This window comes from Artemia sp. Qi Xiang Cuo, chromosome 14 (genome assembly GCF_049724085.1).
Source record: "Artemia sp. Qi Xiang Cuo chromosome 14, ASM4972408v1, whole genome shotgun sequence".
Classification (NCBI taxonomy): Eukaryota; Metazoa; Arthropoda; class Branchiopoda; order Anostraca; family Artemiidae; genus Artemia; species Artemia sp. Qi Xiang Cuo.
This window is the reverse complement of record NC_142807.1, coordinates 16,458,382-16,478,573: the sequence shown is the minus strand read 5'-3', so window position 1 is coordinate 16,478,573 and position 20,192 is coordinate 16,458,382. Positions and strand designations below refer to the sequence as shown.

General features: G+C 35.7%; 1 protein-coding gene across 1 annotated transcript in view; it reads right to left on the bottom strand.

Moving 5' to 3' along the window:
• ohgt (E3 ubiquitin ligase component cereblon) overlaps positions 1–20,192 on the bottom strand; it is a 50,320-nt gene that overhangs the window by 9,104 nt on the left and 21,024 nt on the right. The window contains exons 4-7 of the mRNA XM_089099804.1: positions 19,493–19,624; positions 16,618–16,718; positions 10,386–10,651; positions 7,872–8,068 (exon numbers count right to left, since the gene is read on the bottom strand). Coding sequence (XP_088955930.1) covers positions 7,872–8,068; positions 10,386–10,651; positions 16,618–16,718; positions 19,493–19,624 — 696 coding nt within the window. The remainder of the gene's footprint in view (positions 1–7,871; positions 8,069–10,385; positions 10,652–16,617; positions 16,719–19,492; positions 19,625–20,192) is intronic.

Here is a 20,192-nt window from a genome sequence, read left to right as displayed (position 1 = left end):
GTGAAACAAGCTGGATCAAAATACACGATTCTGCAATGCGGTTCGTGGTAGAGTTCCCTGAAATCGTGGAAGCTCTTGAGTCTATCAGCAGCTGGGTAGAATACACAATTGCACCATAAAACAAAATAATTAGCGATTGCCGTCATATCCTTTAATCTGATGGTATTTACTCTCATAGCAACATATCTTCTACTACTACTAACAACTCACAGCCGCACTAAGCCACCTGAGGCCAACACAGCTACGTTCCTCCTCCATCCCAATCTATTCAAAGCCTCCGTCTTTACAGCCACCTAAGAAGTTTTCATTTCCTCTTAATCTTTCCTTAAGATATCCTCCCACCCCATTTAGGGATGACCCGATTTTCGTTTGGCCATAGACAGTTGGTCGACATTGGCAAATCATTGGCAACCTGTCATCCTTCATTTGCAGAACGTGCCCTAACCATCCCATCCTTTCTCACAGTATAGCCCTAGAAAGCGGGACTGAACTATATTTTTCATACAGCTTACTGTTTGAGACAGTCCGTCGGGTACCCAAACATGTGGACTAATTTTACCACTCAGCGGACTCCTGAATCAATGGTTTCAGAACACTGTGGTGCGGTCAAGGCCGTACCCAGGGGAGGGAGGGCAGAGGGTAAGGGAGGTTCGACCCCCCTCCCCCCGACCGTTTTGCCTGACTCGTACAAAACGTAATAAAAATGGATATAAAACAATCTTTTCATGCGTTTTTTGATTTTTTGTGTAAACCCCCTCCTCCCCGAAAAAATCTTTGAGTAAACCCCCCCCCCCGAAAAAAAAACATGGGTGCGGCCTTCGGTGCATTAATAGAAGTTCAAAAGGTAGCAAAGAATACCCTGCGTTGCCCATGCTTCAGCCGTGCTCTAAATCTTTCTATGTCAAAAGCCTCTTCTGTTCAGAGTGTTAGAACCTCTAACGGGGTAATAAAAGAAATAACCTCTTTTATGCTTTACAAAGCACAATTATGTGTTAATCAGAGTGATGAAAGCGCAGCAAATTGGCACGTGTGAAACAAGCTGGATTGAAAGGCACGATCCCCTAATGCAGTTCGCGGTAGAATTCCCCAAATTCGTGGAAGTTGTTGGGATCATCAGCAGCTGAACATCCACAACTGCAGCAAAAGCAAAATCCTTAGAAACTGCTGTCACATTCTCCGAACTGATAACAGCCAGCTACTCTCTTAAAAACATTTCTCTACTGATTTTACCTCTCAGTCGGCTATTTGAGAAGAAAAGCTTGGACCTTGCGTCTGCAGCAAGCCATGCTAAGCATCTTCTAACCCAGCTGGAAGTCAAGCATCGAGAGAGTGAAAGCGAGTTCAATAAACATTTGACGAGGGAACTAAAGTAGCAACTGAGCTAGGTTTAGAAATAACTGTCCCAAAGATAGCAAAAATGTGAATCAACTGGATTAATATTTTATTCAGCTCAGATGATGAGCATTATAGAAAGTCAGTTTTTATTCCTTAGGGACACGATCATGTCGGACTTTTAACACTAGGAGGAACTCTACAGGAACAGAACTGCAATGTTGATAAAAACTGAATATTTCATTGATGCTACATATCAGTGTGCCTTCTGTTGAACGAAGCTTTTCTATTTCGAGAAGATTAAAAACGTTGCTAAAAAATAAAGTGAAGGAAGAAAGGGTCACCAGACTTACCGCTCTTCACGTTCATTGTGATAATGTCAGATGTCTAGAAAGTGTTATTGATATATTTGCTAATAGTGAAAATAGGAGGCGTGAGTTCGTTACACAATAGTGGAAATAGGAGGCGTGAATTCGTTACACATTATTGATTGTGTTTTTATAAATATAGTTTTCTAGATATCTTTACACTATTGACAGCTAGATAATGGATAGAAGCATTGGTATGTCATGTTTAATATTTGAATGGTGCGTTAAGCTTACTTTAGAATAGAAATTTTCGCAGCGGCATCCCCCACCTCTTCCTACAATTCTGGATCGGATCAACCACTGGATCTGACCGATTCTAAAACTACCCCAGATCAATTCTAGGAACGATAATAAGGGTATACGCACTAGTTTTGTGATAGTAAAGAGCCATGTACTTTCTTTGTATTATTTATTACACAATTCGCAAGAAGGCATTGTCTTAGAAACTTGAGAAAGGACTAATTCAACCGAAAATTAAAATCCTCTTACCCTTGTAATAATCAAAAGTGATTGAAGGTCAACCAGTGGTCTGGAGAGCTCAATCAACTTTCCCTCCCGTGCTCTTTTTTACGCCGGAGCACTCCCATAGCCCCCCTAGTATCAGACCATAGCTTTGAGATAGCCATTTCGTTAGAGTAGTCAAAAGGTCGAATTAGTATGCCTCCAGGGTCAAAATAAATCCCGTAGCGCAATGACCCTAACTTATGAAAATTATTCACAGTTCAATTTTCTGAAAAGTGGAATTTTTTCCTGAAAAGCTTGAGACTTATACCCTGAAGTCTCTAAGTCAAGGGTCCATAGAAAAATGGGCCCAAATTTTTTTCGTCTCTGATAGCCTTGAAACTGACTGACCAAGTCCAGACTGACTACTTCCTCTCAATTTATTAGCATGCCAATAAAATATTTTACTATTAAAATAACTGCATGAAAATCAACTGATAGTGAAGTATGTGAAAATAAATTTTCTATTAAGATTACTTTAACCCAATATATGAGAACTTCAAATAGTAAAAAAATTCAATTTATACATAAAGATCACTACCGTATTATTGAATTTACTTTAAACTCAACGCTACAATTTTATACCCAAAAATGTAAAGCTATATTTGAAATAAATAACATTGTAACTTTTACACTAAATTCCCCATGTTTTTTCATCTTTTATGTTCTTTGAGTCTAGACACTCTAAGAATTTTTATAATCTAAACCCCTCCTCTCATAAACTTAAACAATCTCTCAGACCACACTGCTTTTCCATTTACACAAAATTAAGCAAGAAACTCGTTTTTTCTTGCTTAATTTCTCATAAACTTTTGACCAGCTTAGACTAAATATACAATTTGGGATGGTAAGACATTGATTTATAGTACATAACATTTTTACAGAGTTGAAGCATAGAAGGTTGTTTTTATCCATTTAAAAGGCTATGGTGTAAAGAAGAAAAAGACTATTGTATTTATTGAAGAAAAAGAATGCGTTTTTATATTGTGCGACTAGTACCCCCCCCCCCCTCCTGCATTTCTTGGTATTCACAAATTTTAGTGAATATTAACACAATTTATCGTTTTTGTCAAGTCTTTCCCTTTCACTTTCAAGGCTTGGCTTTCAGTTAAGTTTTCAACAAGAGATCTATTTTTTCTTCAATTAATTATCATCTTGGGTCATTTATTATTTTTAATTTAGGCGCTATTTCATTAGAAATCACTGCGTTCAGGAAAAAATCACTCGTTTTCGAAGAAAAAATCACTTAATCTTTAGCAAAGAAAATCAACAGGAGATAAAAAAAAATATATTAATTACCCAGTTCTGTAGTTCTCGGGAATTTGACATATAATACCTAAAGTGGTACCTAAGATACTTGCTTAGTATTCGAATGGATGAATTAAACGAGAACTAAAAATAATTACCAAAAATTGAATATATTCTTTCATACCACAAAATGACAATATATAGATCCGTAAAACCACTCAATAAATCATAAAATAATTCGTAACAATAAATCATAAAAAATTCAAACGTGGCTGATTTCAGCCTTAAAATGCACAAATGAAGATTGAAGCTGTCAGAAAAAGTAAAACAGCACAGACAACTTCGCTTGAAAACACCATATCGAAGACAAAACTTTAAACAAGCATAAAACATGAGTGGCCACACAAACTAGCCATTTATAAACTAAGACATGTCACACCCAGCAGCAATTGTCACAAATTTCCGAGTTCACAATTACTGCGACGTTGACTACATCAAATGAGCAATCATCAGAAATAAAATCATAGAAGTCACGTACATAACTTCCTGCATATATGTATCTCTGTTATACAAAATTCCACCAGAAACCACCAGAATTCCACCAGAAACCACACAAACTAGCCATTTATAAACTAAGACATGTCACACCAAGTAGCAATTGTCACAAATTTCCGAGTTCACAATTACTGCGACGTTGACTACATCAAATGAGCAATCATCAGAAATAAAATCATAGAAGTCACATACATAGCTTCCTGCATATATGTATCTCTGTTATACAAAATTCCACCAGAAACCACCAGAATTCCACCAGAAACCCCACAAACTAGCCATTTATAAACTAAGACATGTCACACCCAGCAGCAATTGTCACAAATTTCCGAGTTCACAATTACTGCGACGTTGACTACATCAAATGAGCAATCATCAGAAATAAAATCATAGAAGTCACGTACCGAGCTTCCTGCATATATGTATCTCTGTTATACAAAATTCCACCAGAAACCACCAGAATTCCACCAGAAACCACGGAAAAGTTTTAAACTAGATTCTCAGTGAGTTCTTTTTCAAGATTTTCGTAGCCTGAAATTTTTTTCTCCAGTCCATGTCCAGTCTCCATTCGGTTACAAATATATACAAAATCTTGTAAATCAAGACATTGTTTTTCATTTCTTGCTGCCCCTAGCCACCACTGGTTAAAAATTAACACACGAAGTATATTCCCACATACAATAATCAAATGATTAAAATAAAAAAAAATGTTCAGAAGAAAAAATGCTAAGAAAAGATATATCAAACAGTTCGTGGTAACGAAATGTAAGTAAGGAGCGACCCGGCTCAATAGTAACCGAAACTCTAAAAAAAGGAATTTTAATACCAATAGATACATCAGAAGAATCAGATTTTTATGCAGATTTTAAATATACAAGTTTTATTAAGTTTAGTTTTACCCATAAAAGGTTACTCGCCTGAGAAAATTTGCCTTATTTTCGAAAAAAGGGGGAAACAACCCCTAAAAGTCAAAGAATCTTAATGAAAGTCACACCATCAGATTCAGCGTACCAGAGAATCCTACTGTAGAGGTTTCAAGCTCCTATCTGCAAAAATGTGGAATTTTTTATTTTTTGCCAGAAGAAAGATCACGGATGCGTGTTTATTTGTTGTTTTTTTTTTCTGGGGTAATCGTATCGAGCCATTAGTCCTAGAATATTGCGAGAGGGCTCATTCAAACGGAAATTAAGAGTTCTAGTGCCTTTTTTAAGTGACTAAAAAAATTAGAGGGCAACTTGGCCCCCTCCCACGCTATTTTTTTCCCCGAAGTCAGCCAATCAAAATTTTGAGATAACCATTTTTTTCAGAATAGTCGAAAATCTAATTAGTATGTCTTTGAGGATGACTTAATCCCCCAAAGTTCCCCGAGGAAGAGCTGCAAGTTATAAACTTTGCCCATTGTTTACATACAGTATTGATTATTGGGAAATATACAGGCGTTTTCCGGAGGAATTTTTTCTAGTGGGGGGGGGTCGGGGTCGGAATAGGGGTTACGGGGGAGGATATTTCCATTGAGGATATTTCCTTGGGGGAAGGGACATTTCTATGAAGGAAATGCCAGATTTACCAGCATTATTTAAAAAACGATCAGAAATAAAAAAAAAAGAAGTTTTTTTCAACTGAAAGTAAGGAGCAACATTAAAACTGCAAACGAATAGAAATTACTACGTATCTGAAGGGGGGCTCACCCCCTAGTCAATACCTCACTCTTTAATCTAAAGCTTTTTTTAGTACTTTCAAAAGAGCTATCTATTCTAATTAACCGGCCTTTGTGATTCAGGGGTTTGTGATTCGAACAAAATTCGAACTTCATCGTAAAGGGTGAGGTATTGACTAGGGGGCGAACTCCCTAATGTACGTAATAAAAACATACGAATATAGAAGTTCGTTACGTAAGTTAATTCGTAAGTTACGTCAGAACAAAATTTCGAGAAAGCCAATTAGCCCAAAAAAGGAAAATTAATATGCGAATTTCGTTTTAATTATTCATATACTGTGGGCCAAATTCAAGGCTGCATTAATTCAAAAACGTTCAGAAATTACCTAAAAAAAACAAGTTTTTTTAACTGAAAGTAAGGAGCGACATTAAAACTTAAAACAAGCAGAAACTATTCCGTATATGAATGGGGCTGTCCCCTCCTCAACGCCTCGCTCTTTACGATAAAGTTTGACTATGTATAACAATTTTATTTTTTAAAACAATAAAAAACTTTAGTGTAAAGAGCGAGGCGTTGAGGAGGGAACAGCCCCCTTCATATACGGAATGATTTCCGTTCGTTTTAAGTTTTAATATTGCTCCTTACTTTCAGTTAAAAAAACTTGTTTTTTTTTAGTTAATCTATATAAGAATGGTTATATACATTGTATATCTATTATACTACTTAAAAACACAACCACTTAATACTATCTAAAATGAATTTAAAGGGAGAGATTGGAACTTAAAACGAACGGAAATTATCTTCTATGTAAAGAAACTACCGCTACCTCAACCCCTTCTCTGTACAAGGAGGTTAGACCATTGCTTTACTGAAAGCCTTTTGGAGTACAGTTTTTTTTTACGCAATTACCTTCCAAACTTTTGGAATATGCTGCACGAAGAGTGGTTAGTGAGGGTCTTCCAGCCTCCTCCATAAATGAACACCAAATGCAAATGAACATAGAAGGTTGTTTTAATCGATTTATTAGGCCTTAGTCTATTGAAGAAACAGGCTGCGTTTTCATATTGTGCAACAAGCACCCCCCCCCCCTGCATTTCTTAGTATTAACAAATTTTATTTAATTTTTTTTTATATACGTTTAATTAAATTACAAAGGTTTGCAAGAAGCCTTTTGGCTTCTTGTATTATGTCCAATAGAGTCCTGGCAAAGATTCTATGTAAAGACTGAAGTCTCAGCTTCAATTTATAGCCATATCTTTAGATTTGGGGGAATTCTGCATACAATAATTAATACGCTCTAAAATTCAGCATTAAATATGTCTATATATATATATATATATATATATATATATATATATATATATATATATATATATATATCAAATTAATATAATTTTTTAAGCTAAACTTCGGGGATGCATAATCATATCAGGGATGTATATCTGTCAAATGTCGAACTATATATCAAATTTATATAGTATTTCAAACTATATATCAAATTTATATAATTTGTCAAACTATATATCAGGGATATATATTTGTCAAATATATGTATTAGGATTATACTACTTACTACTGATGTTTGGTACAAGTTTGTTATTATACACAGAAAAAAAAAAACGTTACGCTAAAGTCAACTTCGCAATATTTGTTGTAAAATTCAACTTTTATAGCTAGTGTTCCCACAACAAAAAGGAGACGATGGTAAAGAAGCAGCACTCCCACGCCATATCTCCCAATTTTAGCTTCTTTCAACAGGGATGCACGGACAGAGAAAAAGAGAGAGAGAGAGAGAGGATCTCCCCCTCCCCAATACTAAACTTACTTGAATTAATGAGCAAATCTTATTCAGATCATCATATAATTTTTTTTGGTATCGGGCCCCCGAAATAAGCATTCTACGTACGCCCCTGCCTCTAAAAAATTTCACTTTGACAATATCATGCTTTCTATATTGCTTTCTATTTTGAAAAATAAAAAAGACACTTTGTGACAGTGCTTTGTCAACCCAAATCCACAAAACCATTACTATCTGAGCTTTGTCAGAATTAGCAAGAAGTGTATCTAAGCTGACACAGAACTAACTTTGACCTCAAACCTACGATTTTGGCAGATGTCCGATATAATTAATGCAGCAATTATACAGAGTTGCCTGATACAAAGCCACAAAAATAAATACAATAATAAATAAAATTCATATTCAGAGGCTCACCCTGGAAACCAGCTGAATTCCATTGTTGGAGAAGTGATAGCTTCGATACCAGTAGCACTGCTGTAGGTCAAAGTGTCATGTATATAGCCACCTGGATTAACAAAGGTGCCGTGCGGTCCATGTAGACTTAGAGCTAAAGAATCAGATGTAACAGCCAATGACGCATTACATTCCCTACAGCACACCCCTTCCTCAAACTATAAAATAGAGAATCGTAGTTTGTTTTTTTTTTTTTTTTTTACAAAGAAATGGAATCAAAATTCAGTTCCCTATTAGCAAAATATATAAAAATAGAATGTCTATTAAAAATAAAAACTGAGGAGTTAATAATTTAAATCAGTATTAAATAATGAAATCTAACCCTTTATACTTAATTGGCTGTCTGTACAACTTTGGGAAATCAGATGCCTAGGTACCTGAAGCTATCCTGCCAAGGGAGTTTTCGATAGTTTCATTACACAGTAGGAGATTTATTTATAGCTACAACAAAAGTAATAAAGAAGTATTTGTTTGTGAATTTGATGATTTTTATGATTCAAAAACGTATTTTTTTAAATTAAATTGTTTGGGAGATAGAGGGCGTTAACCGAGTGAGGTGTTTGCAACTTTCTGAAGCTGACAAAAGGCTAGAAACAACAATGTTAAAACCAAGAAAATGGTGAAAAAATGACAAGTATGCCAGAGTCATAGCCATAGCGAAGGAGATGTGGCGTTATGGTAACAAGTGAGGTGGGGCCGAAATCCCGAGTGAGCAGTTGGAAGCGACAAAAGTCGACTTTTTGCTAGCCAAAAGCTCTTCTACGCGCAATCTTTTGGCTACTTAATTAATAATTCAGCAAATTTAATGATTAATAAATAAATTAATTTTAAAATTAATAATTTTAATAACCAGTAATGAAAAAATCCATGATAATAATTCATCAAACTTGCTTGGATTGTTGTGATATAGTAATACTGATTATGATGGCTGTCCAAAATCAGGCCACTATACTTTTGGTATTAACCGACAGATTAGAGATACTCTCTCTATTAAAACAGATGGAACTGTAGTCCCTCAAGAAAAATATTTAGTATATCTTGGCCTTCCTTATGGCAAAACTCTTCGTGACACAATACACATCATAATCCAAAACCTCAAAAAAAAAAAAAAAATTAGAAAAACATACGGAACACTTACCCGAGTCAGAGGTTAGTTCGACCGACGTACTCTAGGCCAACTTTATAACGTTTTTCTTTGGCCCACATATTTTTTTTACTATCCATTAATTCAGTGTATTTTAAATTTGCAAAGCGTTTTTTACGATTATCTCTGTGGTATAGGAACAGCAGAATGTCATTAGCATTTAGTATTTTTATATACTTTTTAAAATGGAAGATGTTCATAACCGCTTCCTTCGTACGAATAGTCAAATTTCTATCTTTCCAAGGATATCGTTAATTAGCTAGGTCCATCAATTATCATGCCCTCCTAATGAAAATATTTTATAGTCTGTTGAATTGTTAGTATTTCTTACTCTTTCTATGATTGTGTTTGTTCTAATTTTTCTTTGTTCATTTCTCGTATTTTTCTAGTCTTGTATTTTCCAGTCTGTGTGTTTCGTGTTTCTTTTTTTTCCTCTCTCCTTTTCAGAATTTTATGCTTCTTGTTATACACGGTTAGATAAATTATTATTTTTATTATTATTATACTAGCGAAAGTTTTCACTGTTTGGCTCATAGCTACTAGATATTATTATCAAATTTACTGAATTGATATGAGTAAAGTCTCGGTGAAAAGTTAACTTGTCTTCTGATACGAGTCCGCAAGACTGGGTGAAGGAGGGGTGAAGTCTGGATGGGTGAACGAATATCTAGACATCTCCTTTTTCGGAGAATTCCAAAGCAGAATGCTAATATTGCATCACACTCATGTCTTAAACGTGATGTCAAAGGCAAAAGGAAGCAGATTTCTTCTGTTTTGTTCACTACAGGTTATTTTCGGTGCTTTTTTTGCTTCTTTTTTTAGCTTTCTTTTTGGTGTTTCTCCCTAGTTTTTTTTAGGGCGGCATGGCAGAGGTCCTTGTCTAAATATCTGCTTTTAGCTTTTTCGCTTCACTTTGTAACTGACTGAAAATCACCCTCGTTTTCTTGGTTGCTTTTATTTATATTTTCGAGTTTTTTCTCAAACGTCATGTATACCCAGTGTGGTTTTAGAATGTATTTATGAATTCAAATTCATAACTCAATATGTATCACGGTTTTAAATTAATGCCTTATTATTCTCCAATAACTGGAATTGAGAACTATTGGATTATTCAGCTGAACAGTCGGCGATTTTCTTATTGCTAAAATTAGTAATATTTTTTTTTAAGATCAATAAGGCAAATAGATAAAATTAACAATAAAATAAGCGACTAAATCATGAAATAGATGAATAATGCAAATGGAATATGATTAAATAACATAAATAAAGCAGAAAGTAAAATTTTAATTATCCATCATGAATAAGAGAGAATAAAGATATAAAATGGATACCTTGCAAATAACACTCAAAATGGCTCTGAGCCTTTGCACGACGCAGTTCATCGAGAGAAGCTCCATCTTAAACTCCTCTGAAAATGGAAGCTGAAGGATTAGCCAATAGCAGAGATCCAAAATTTCAGAATTTGGCATTACAGCTAGTATAGCAGTGCCATTGAGCGTCTTCACACGAAGCTTGATTTTTTCCATTAATATATTTGGATCATATAAATCGAATACGAACGAAGGCACTGAGGATAGATTCTTTATCTGGTTGAGTTCTGAAAATATTAGGCAGTTTTTGAAGTTGCCATAATAAAACAAAACATTGTAGAAGTAAGATTCTAGTTTCTAACCAGAACTAGAGCGATTACAGGTATTTAGTTCAGTTTTTATAGACCACTTATACGTCTATAGACGTGTGACCCAGTTTCTAAGCCGGAGTGGAACGAGTGCAGGTATTTAGTCCAATTCCAAAAGACTAATAATACGTCTATATACACATGATTCTAGTTTTTAAACAGGACCAGAACAAGTGTTGGTTTTTATTTCATTTCTAATAGACTAATTTAACGTCTATAAGCGCTTAATTCTAGTTTCTAAGCAGAACAAGTACAACTATTTAGTTTACTTCTAAGAGACTACTCATACGTCTACAGATGTAAGATTCTAGTTTCTAAGCAGGACTAGAACAAGTGCAGGTCTCGCCAAAATGTTTGCCTGACTCATAAAAACATAAAAAAAATGAATATAAACAAATTTATGATGCGTTTTTGAAGTTTTTGTATCCCCCCACCCCCCGAAAAAAAAATCTTGGATACGATCCTGGTTCGATTTATTATTCTACTTTCTAAGCAGTACAAGAACAAGTGCCGGCATTTAGTTCACTTCATGTTTCATGATATTGCATTATTTTATTGCTCATGTTTTAATGCATTCACAATCCATCTCGGCAAAAACCATCTCAGTCACATGTTAATAGAACTGAATTATATGGATTTTCAAGGTCATAATTTTACGATAGATCAATCACTTTGTGAGAACTACCACTAATGTAGTTCCTGTATTCTTATTCTAAGAATACAATTGCAACTTCAATTTGAAGTTGAATCTGGGAATGGAAAGACTCGTCCCAAAAATTGAAAATCACTGACTCCCTACTGTTGCTGTCATCTATCGTCTCATGTATGATGGCAATTTGATTTCAACAATTATTTTAATGTCACCTATTGTCTACTTGTCATCATATTTCACCTACAAATCTTATTGTCATTTATCGTCTCATAAATGATGGCAATTATTAACCTGTTTTTGCAAGTTGGCAATATTAAGTGGGTACAGCCAAATGACATCACTCTCTAGGCTTGGATTCGCGTACATCGATATTTTTTATCATAAGTGATAACTTAAGACATTTGAATTTTATCAGTATTTTAAGATTCGTATATATAGGCGTATATATAAATGCACGTTTGTGCATTTATACTGAAAAAAGGAACTTATATTGAGGCACCTCCCCCGCTCCTATAACCTTTGTGCATTTATACTGAAAAAAGGGACATACATTGAGGCACCTCCCCCGCTCCTATAGCCTTTGTGCATTTATACTGAAAAAAGGGACATACATTGAGGCGTCTCCCCCGTTCCTATAGTCTTTGCGCATTTATGCTAAAAACAGGGACTTATATTGAGGCACCTCCCCCGCTCCTATAGCCTTTGTGCATTTATACTTAAAAAAGGAACTTACATTGAGGTGAGATATTAATTGAATATTGGTGGAATTTAGGACTTAAGATTTTCAACAATTAGCAGTTTAAATGTACTGCATTAAACTCTTGAATAGTTTTTTTTTATTATATGGATTCGGTTAATTTTAGTTCTCTTTGTCATGTATACTATGCCAGCTGAGTGCAATTATATGCTGGACACTGAGGCTATCCTGGCTTATATAGATGCCAATTACCAGGCTTGTGTAAAAACTAGCAGGAAATTTGCTGACGGAGTTTTAGAGACCAATAAGTGGGCTCAAGAGGCTCGTAGGGAGCATAGGCGTAATAAGGTGAAGAACCCGAGAGGGCTAGGCAGGCCGATGAAAAATCTCAAGAGGCTCGTAGGGAGCATAGGCGTAATAAGGTGAAGAACCCGAGAGGGCTAGGCAGGCCGATGAAAGATCTCAAGAGGCTCGTAGGGAGCATAGGCGTAGTAAGGTGAAGAACCCGAGAGGGCTAGCTAGACCGATGAAAGATCACAAGAGGCTCATAGGGAGCATAGGCGTAAAAAGGTGAAGAACCCGAGAGGGCTAGGCAGGCCGATGAAAGGTCTCAAGAGGCTCGTAGGGAAACTTGGCACAAAGAAGACAAAACCGCTGGGGTGGCTAGACAAGCTGACTAGGAAATTCTTGAGAGTATTCTTTCACCATAGACAACGTTTACGTCAGTAACGGTTCTAGCCTCTCTTCCACCCTGGGAAAAATTTTGATTAGCATCCTTCCCCCCCCCCCCTCCCCCTGTCTTCCAAAATTTTTTAGGCCAAATTTTAACGAAAGTTTCATTTATTGACAAAATATTCATTTATTGCCAAAACTTGAACATGAAACATCACAAAAAAAAACCATTAAAATCGGTTTACTTACTTTTATTTTCAAGGAATGATAATGAAGATATGGAAAAAATGAAAATTTCGGGTTCACTTTGCTTATACTTACTGCCAACTGAGCCCTTTTTTTATTTTAATAAAAATAAAATTTCAAAAATTTTAAAATAATTATAACCGTCAGAATATTTATTTATAATTTTGTGCCCCTAAAACTCCTGTGCCCGGAGCAAGTGCCACCTCTGTCCTCCTCCAAACCACCTCTGCTATTACTCCGACGCAAGCTCATGAACCTGAGAGCCATAGACCTTCAAATTGAGAAAACCCTTTTCTCCGCGATAAATTTTAAAAGACAGAGAGGAATAAATCCTCTAGACTTGAAAGTATAGCCCCTACTGCACCAATCAGGGGTTCGAAGGAATTTCTACCTTTTTTCGTTTCTCACAATGGAGTTTCGACAGAGTGAGGCACACCGCTCCTAAAGTTCTAAAAATGAGGCGTCCACTACTCAAACTTGGTATGAAAATAAATTACTTCAATTTTATGCTTTCCCTGCTTATCAAGCACAAAAAATTGAAAAGCCAATTTTTCAAAAATCAAATCTTAGAAGTGAGGTCACAGTTGCCAACTGCCAACGTCTAAAAAGAGTGCAAATTAATGTAAAAAAGTGATTTTTGCTCAAAAAGAATGCAAGTAAAAAAAATTACGGACATCCCCTCTGAGAAGAAGAGTGCATTTCACAAGAAATGTTTGCAAGTTGGCAACCCTGTTCCTTGGGTAAAATGCGCTTCTGACGAGGTTGCCAACTACCGACATTTAAAGCAAATGAAAACTGACACTCAAAAAGAGTGATTTTCACTCTTCCGCGACCCTTCTGAGGTGAAATAGAGTGCAATTCACATGAATAGTGTGCAAGTTGACAACCCTGAGTGAGGTACCTATTGTGTCAATCCAGTCTGTAAAGCATTTTGCAGTTCGTGATTTTTCTCAGAAGGTTCAACAAATGTAGAGGCACCAAACCACAGATTTAGAAATGAGGGGCCTAGCGTACCTCATACAGTCTGCAAATGATTTTAGAGCTCCTTCTTTCCCTAGAAAGGCTCAGGAGGGTAAGCGGCAGAATCCCTCAACTCTTAGAAATGAAACATCTATTATACCACGATAGAAGGGGTAGTGTTGAATTCTATGTACCTAGAGGTATTTCTTCCCGTTCATGTTTTTCTGTTTTTTATAGGTACACGGAAATGGAATAGTTTAACTAGTGATATTTAGATTATTGGAGACCCCAATATATTTAGAAAAACCAGTAAGGAACTGCTTTTTTCTGAAAATGAGTTTTGATTGATTGATTTATTTACTGTGATGTTTTGTTGATATGATGTTCCCGGGGGAAAAGTATAATATATGATATTCTTTCGTATTTATTGCTCAGTGTGGTAGCATTAGTGGAGTCGGTGGCCATATGTTCTTTTTGTTTTAAAATTGTCCCCCACGGACAAGTTTTGCTTTTTAGGAGAAATAGCAAAAATTTTGTGTTTATATGTTTTTTTTTTTTTTCAATAAATCCTTCTGAATGATTCTCAAATTCAAGGTCTTCCTTGTCACCTCATTCCGGATAATGAGAGGCATCCAACTTTAAATTATCGAAAATTCAAAGTGTACAAATGACACATGGCATACAAATTCAAAGTGGAAATGATTTTAGAGTTCGTCCTTTGACACGGAAGGTTTGATAATCACTTACTACCAAAGGGTAGAGTTTGAATTCCAAAACCAAAAGTCCAACATAGCATAGCCATTAAAAGCTGAAATCAACCGAAAAAATTTTCGAGAAAAAATATGCCGAAGGCAAAAAAAAATTCAAATTAACCAGCTTTAAAACTGAGCTAACTTCAAGATTTTCATTTACAACTACCTCAAAAATTCGCCAAAATAGCAACCCGTCCAATCTTGCATCACTGCTTAATTACATTCTTGGTCAATTATATATCGTTTTTATTAACTTGTTTTCCTCAACTTTCCGATTTTTTTATTGCTTTTTTGTTTGTAACATAAATTTGTAAGCCATTTTTCGACCACTTCTGAATGTTCAATTACTTCCAAAATCTGTAAGTATATGTACTTAGGACGACAGTGCAATAACAGAACATTAAAATTTCCCCCTCTTATATACCCTCCACTTCTCATATACTCTCCACTTCATACTATACTATTATATACCACTTCATACCTCATACCACTTCATACCATACACTTCTATACTTCATACACTCCATTCCATATACTATACACTCCACTTCATATACTCTCAGTATAAATAAATCAATAAACTGGTGACTAGCACAGAAACAGGTATAAAACAAACACTTTATGCAAAACCTGACAGCGCAGCGGTAAGATAACTTGCCCGTGCTGTGTTAACCTAAACTAGAATCGGTACTGGTGCATTATGCGGGCACCGCTATATACTATATGTGGAATGTTAGGTTAGGCAAACCGACTTTTTGCTTACATTGCCGTACACAACACCTCCAATATTGTCGAATATGCTTCTCATACACATATAAGGTGTCCATGTCCATTTTTGTGTCCATGTCCATTTTTCCATGTCATTTTCGGTGTGTCCCTTTGCGCACTCTTTTCTCTTTGGCAATAACCCTCTATCTTTTAAAAAATCAACCGCCTCTATTTCTGTCTTTGGCAAATCCTAAATTATAATTTTAACATTCATATTAGATCAATTCCACTCTAAGAACTGTTTCATCACAGGGTATCTGTCTCTCCCGATTGACATTCCAGATATAGTATATAGCGGTGCCCGCTTAACGCACCAGTACCCTAGAATCTTAGATAAGACACATTTTTGTTTCAGAGAAGACTCAAAAGTTGAACATAATAAATATAATTTTTAAAGCTCGTTTTCAAAATGGACTGAAAAGTAAAAATATTCTGTTCTCAATAATCTATGAAGATAAGTGAATGCGAGCGGCGCAAAACAGATGGCGCTTTACATAACTTGGTCTTTTTAACTCGTTTTCCTCAACTCACTGACTGTTTTCATTTATGCATTTATAACTTAAATCAACTTGATATCTATGTCAATTAGATATTACTTTTACAAGGTTTTCAGGGTAATCTCATCCATATCGACTTCTCAAAAAATCATTACATTTAGGCCTTATGTGAAGGCCGTATCTAGGTGGGTGGGGGGGGGGGGTTGGTGGTTAAGGATTTGACCCCCCCTCCTCCCCGAAATACTTGTCCGACTCGTAAAAACGTAACAAAAATGAGTATAAACCATTTTTATTGTTTTTTTTAAGTTTTTTTGTAACCCCCCCCCCCAAATCATTTCCTACCCCTTCCCAAAAAAGACAAAATACTGGATACAGCCTTGTTTAATGTCATAGGTAATTCGGACACCCAAACTTAATTCTTGCTTTTAGTGGGTCTTCCCCTAGGCTGAATGAAGATCTTCATCAGGCACACACGTCTAATTTTTTCACCACAAGCGTGAAAAAAGAACTTAGCAGATAGGTAAATAATGTGGATAGACAATGGTAGTAACAGAACGACCGTAAAAATCGCGAGATTTCTAATGGGAGGGCAAAGACCCTCCTTCAGTACGTACGTGTCTGTTCTTCATAAAAAAGCTTACTTGATAGTCTCAAATTATGTCCACTTATGTAGGCATTAGCCGCACTTGATAACGACACTTCAGGTAGGATCTTTACTTCTGCAAACTGGTAAACATTGTCCCTAAAAAAGCAATAAATGTCATATCTGCTAACTGGAACCCTAAATAGGACTCAAAGCTTTAAACTAATAATTATATATTTTAAAACATGTTTATTACGTTAGCAAACCAAACTAGCGGTTATTTTCAAAATACCAGACACGTGAGTGTTTCACATCAGGCACGTGAACAAGAATTCATTTAAGGGGCTCTCAATTTGAAGAAACACAAAATAAAGGCTATTAATATAAAACAGGTACAGAATTATCAAACTAAGATCACCATGTTATCCACTTTAAACACTGCAATGATTCTGGATTCAAAGGGAAGAGGGGTGGGGGTACGACAGGCTTTTTAGATGAAGTAAGGGTGGTTTTAACCGGCTCCAGAAAAACTGACTTACATATTCAAGAAAACAAAATATTCTGGCAGAAACTATGCTGCTGGATATTCTTGAATGACCAAAGACTTTCATAATATTTCTAACAGCTCATAACGGCACAGAGCTAACTGAGGCCAATATAGGGCAAAGACGTTTCATGATTATATTTACATCAAGTGTCGCCCCTCCACGAGGGAGAGAGCTTTGGAAAGGCGGGTTTCATTCCCAATCCCCGGACTTTCTAGGTGTGGCTCTATATATATATATATATATATATATATATATATATATATATTTCTAGTTACTTTTCTCTCACTTCGGCAAAATAAGGTGGAGGCTAGGACGTAACCAGGGGGGGGGGTAGGGTGTTTCACCCCCCCCCCCCCCATAAAACGTTTATCGGCCTCATAAAAACTTAACAAAAATGAATACAAAGCAAATTTTGATGTTTTTTAAAGTTTTTTTTTATGTACCCCCCCCCTCCCAAAAAAAAACCTTTTGTAAAACTCCTCCCGAAAAAAAATCCTGCATATGGCCCTGGGCGGAGGGTTTGTATTGTAGAACTCTTGACATTGAATTTGCTGCTCATTCAGAAGCATGCAATTGGTTGATTTCTACCAATAGCACTCTTGAAACCTTTAAGTGTCTTTGTAACTGAATGCAGTGTTGGACAAACGGTTCTACATTGAGATGACTTGTTGAGTGAAGACGTTGCTTTGCTATCTGCAGCGGATAAAACATCATCGTCTTGTACTAAAAGACTACGACAGAGTAAAGCTATTTTTCAAAACGTTTGTCTTACTACATTTATTAGTAATAACGCCATCTGCTCCTTTTTAGTCTGCAAGTTAGGGCTGGTATTTTCCATCTCCTGAGTATCTCATACTGTAAGTGCTTAAGGGATTAAATCATTCTTAAGCCATGCCTTTGAACCAGGGATGTGCAATAGAGGGGTTTTATCTAAACATTAGAGGAACAACATAGAATTGGTTAATCTTGAATTGGAGCAACAGGACTTATCATTTCAAAAAAATACAATTTAATTATTTATTACCGTTTTTAGCAAGCATTACCATTCAATTAAAACAATTTTCAACTTAATTACAAATATATATCAATTGAAATTGATATGAAAAAATCATAATGTGCGCGTCTTAGCCAGTGTTTTTCTTAGTACATATATTTCAAAACTTACATTTGAAAAACTTACTTGATAAGTTCATTAGTTTAAAAGTGAATCATATACTTAGAAACATAAATTTAGCTTAAAGAGGATGGAACTCAATGGTTGTCAGCCCCCTAATATTTATTTAGGGGCAGCCTAAAAAAATATTTATTTTTAATAATATTATTAATATTCTTATTATTAATATAATAATAATATTATTACTATTAATAATAATAATATTATTAAACAAAAAACCTTTAAATATAACATGTCAGAGAACCTTGTTCGAGAGATTTCTAGCCCCGACTTACAAAACTACAAACTGTATATTTCTTCAAAGAAGTTCGTACTTATTTGCTTGTTTTCACTCAGGGGCCACCGTATTGAATCGTATAGAATATCGCGAGAGGGATTCATTTCTTGAAACTGAAAGTCCTAGCGCCCCTTTTACGCAAGAAAAGAGAGCGGCAGCCCAAATACCGAAAACCCAATTTTAGTGATTACCAGAGGTCGTGCCACTGAAGTAAAATTCATCTCCTACGAGAAACTACCACACGATCAATTTGTTGCGATAAACAGAAAATTTTCAAGTAAAAGATGAGTAAGATAAGCAAAACAGTGAGGTGGATTTTTTTTTAAATCTTAAGGGCTAGGCACACGTAGCTGATTTCGGGAACTGATTTCAGCATCAGTGGAAAAACGATAGAGGTAAGAAAAATTTGGTTGAAAGAAAAATTTATAGCGCAAAATTTTCAAAACAAAAAAACATGGACAAAAATAGTCAACTGGAGTCTATTAATAGTTACTTGATTAATCCTAGATTAGTTCTCAGTTTAATTCTCAAGCTCAGAAGTCGGGTCTTTCACCACAGATACCTCTGGCTGACTATTTATTTGTATCCCTATTTTTTTGGTGATGATCATGATGAAAATCAGCGCTGATTTTGTAAATCTGTTGAAAATTTTTCAACCTCAAATCAACGCCGATTTCCTTTAAAATCGGCGCTGATTTGGAAATCAGTTCCTGAAATCAGCTATGTGTACCCAGCCCTTTATACTAAAAAAAAGGTAAGGTTATTTGAGAAATTTGGCAACTGCTGGAATATCTCTTTCAATGAACAAATTTGAACTTTATCCAAGAAACATGAAAAACAGTAAGTTGTAACTTAGGGTATAAGTGCTTTGAAAAAAGGTCAAAAATGGACTTGGTTCACTTAGAGCCTTCATGGAAGAAAACTAGAAGCTCACCCTTCGCGTCTTGAGTAGGTTTTAAGAACTTCAAAACGTTGCCGTGCTTTGCCTATTGCTTTTATGCCAAGTGCTCTAGTTTCATGCCAGCCCAATATTTCAACCGTTGTCCCAACTTTATATTTGGATCCTCTGAAAAACAAAAAATTCAAATAAATCCAATTAATAGTCAATGGTCTAATAGACTGCACCATGATCTGCAATTAAAGGTGATAATGTTGCTTTCACGTCTGTACCATGCACCATAAAGACTGCACCATGATCTGCAATTAAAGACGATAACGATCCTTTCACGCCTAAAGATCTTGTCTTACATAAATACTACTTTTAGGAAATTGCCAAAAACGGATTTTAAGCTGTTCTCGAAAGGACAATGCAGATCAGAAGGAAATAAAGTTTGGTTGCACATACACTTCCACGTTGATTCTCCCGTTGAGAACAGCTTATTAAAAAGTTTTAACAGTTATCACAGAAGTGGGGAAATGTCAGACATGATGTAAAAAAAAGAGGTTCCAGTGGGAAATTCAAAACTGAAGAAACACACTGGAATTTATGTTTATCTAAGTGGAATAACTGGCATCATTAATCTAGGCATTGAATTTGACATAGTCTGAAGAACTAGTTTGGCCTGCCAACCAGTCCAGAGGAAGAGGCAGGCAAGCTTAGCAGCCCCAACCCCAGGAGTGCAATTGGGGACCCC